The 1,247-nt window shown below is 66.6% G+C and overlaps 1 protein-coding gene across 1 annotated transcript in view; it reads right to left on the bottom strand.

The window, feature by feature from the left end:
- Positions 1 to 1,210, bottom strand: part of LOC112964617 (protein-glutamine gamma-glutamyltransferase K-like) — a gene marked incomplete at its 3' end in the record, with an annotated part of 10,955 nt that extends 9,745 nt beyond the window's left edge. Inside the window, exon 1 of the mRNA XM_026062925.1 lies at positions 892 to 1,210. Coding sequence (XP_025918710.1) covers positions 892 to 1,210 — 319 coding nt within the window. The remainder of the gene's footprint in view (positions 1 to 891) is intronic.
- Between the last annotated feature and the right edge of the window lie 37 nt (positions 1,211 to 1,247).

Below are 1,247 nucleotides of genomic sequence, written 5' to 3'. Positions count from 1 at the left end.
CCCAAAACCACTGAATTTCAGTGCGGGCAGCCCCGAAACCGCCGAATCTCAGCGCGGGCAGCCCCAAAACCGCCAAATCTCAGCGCGGGGAGCCCCGAAACCACCAAATCTCAGTGTGAGGAGCCCTGAAACTGCCGAATCTCAGTGCGGGGGGCCCCGAAACCACCAAGTCTCAGTGCGGGGAGCCCCGAAACCGCCGAATCTCAGTGTGAGGAGCCCTGAAACCGCCGAATCTCAGCACGGGGAGCCCTGAAACCGCCGAATCTCAGTGAGGGGAGCCCCGAAACCACCGAATCTCGGTGTGAGGAGCCCTGAAACCACCAAATCTCGGTGTGGGGAGCCCCAAAACTGCCAAATCTCAGCGCGGGGAGCCCCAAAACCACTGAGTCTCAGCGTGCGGAGCCCTGAAACCACCGAATCTTGGTGCGAGGAGCCCCGAAACCACCAAATCTCAGTGCGGGGAGCCCTGAAACCGCCGAATCTCGGTGCAGGGAGCCCCGAAACCGCCAAATCTTGGCGTGGGGAGCCCCAAAACCACCAAATCCCAGTGTGGGGAGCCCCAAAACCGCCGAATCTCGGTGTGGGGAGCCCCAAAACTGCCGAATCTCGGTGTGGGGAGCCCTGAAACCACCAAATCTTGGTGTGGGGAGCCCCAAAACTGCCAAATCTCAGTGCGGGGAGCCCCAAAACCACTGAGTCTCAGCGTGGGGAGCCCTGAAACCACCGAATCTCAGTGTGGGGAGCCCTGAAACCGCCGAATCTCGGTGCAGGGAGCCCTGAAACCACCGAATCTCGGCATGGGGAGCCCCGAAACCGCCGAATCTTGGCACGGGGAGCCCCGAAACCGCCCCGGAAGCGAGTTTTCCGCCCCGAAACGGGGGGCCGCCTCACCGGGGCACCAGGGGTTGAAGAGGAGGAAGAGGTCGTTGGCGTCGTCGAAGGGCGCCGCGTACTCGCCGGCCCCCGTGCGGGTCTTGACGCTGAGGCGGTAGCGGCCGATGGGGGCGTCGGGCGGGGCGGCGAGGCGGAGCCGGAGGGCGGGGCCGGCGCCGGGCGGCTCCGCCCCTTCCTCGGCCCCCTCCTCCTCCTCCTCGGCGGTCCAGCCGGTGGCCGAGGTCTCGCCCAGGGGGACGAGGACGTGGGTGCCCTTGGCCACCTGGGGGGTGGGGCCTGCGGGGCGGGGCCGCGATGGCGCCGGCGATGATGTCATCGCCCCGCCCCCCCGAGTGATGTCACCGCCCTCCCCG

The sequence above is a fragment of the Apteryx rowi genome, unplaced genomic scaffold, assembly GCF_003343035.1.
Source record: "Apteryx rowi isolate R43461 unplaced genomic scaffold, aptRow1 scaffold_1968, whole genome shotgun sequence".
Classification (NCBI taxonomy): domain Eukaryota; kingdom Metazoa; phylum Chordata; class Aves; order Apterygiformes; family Apterygidae; genus Apteryx; species Apteryx rowi.
Note: the sequence above shows the minus strand (reverse complement) of the source record. Positions and strands in the feature narration are given on the sequence as shown.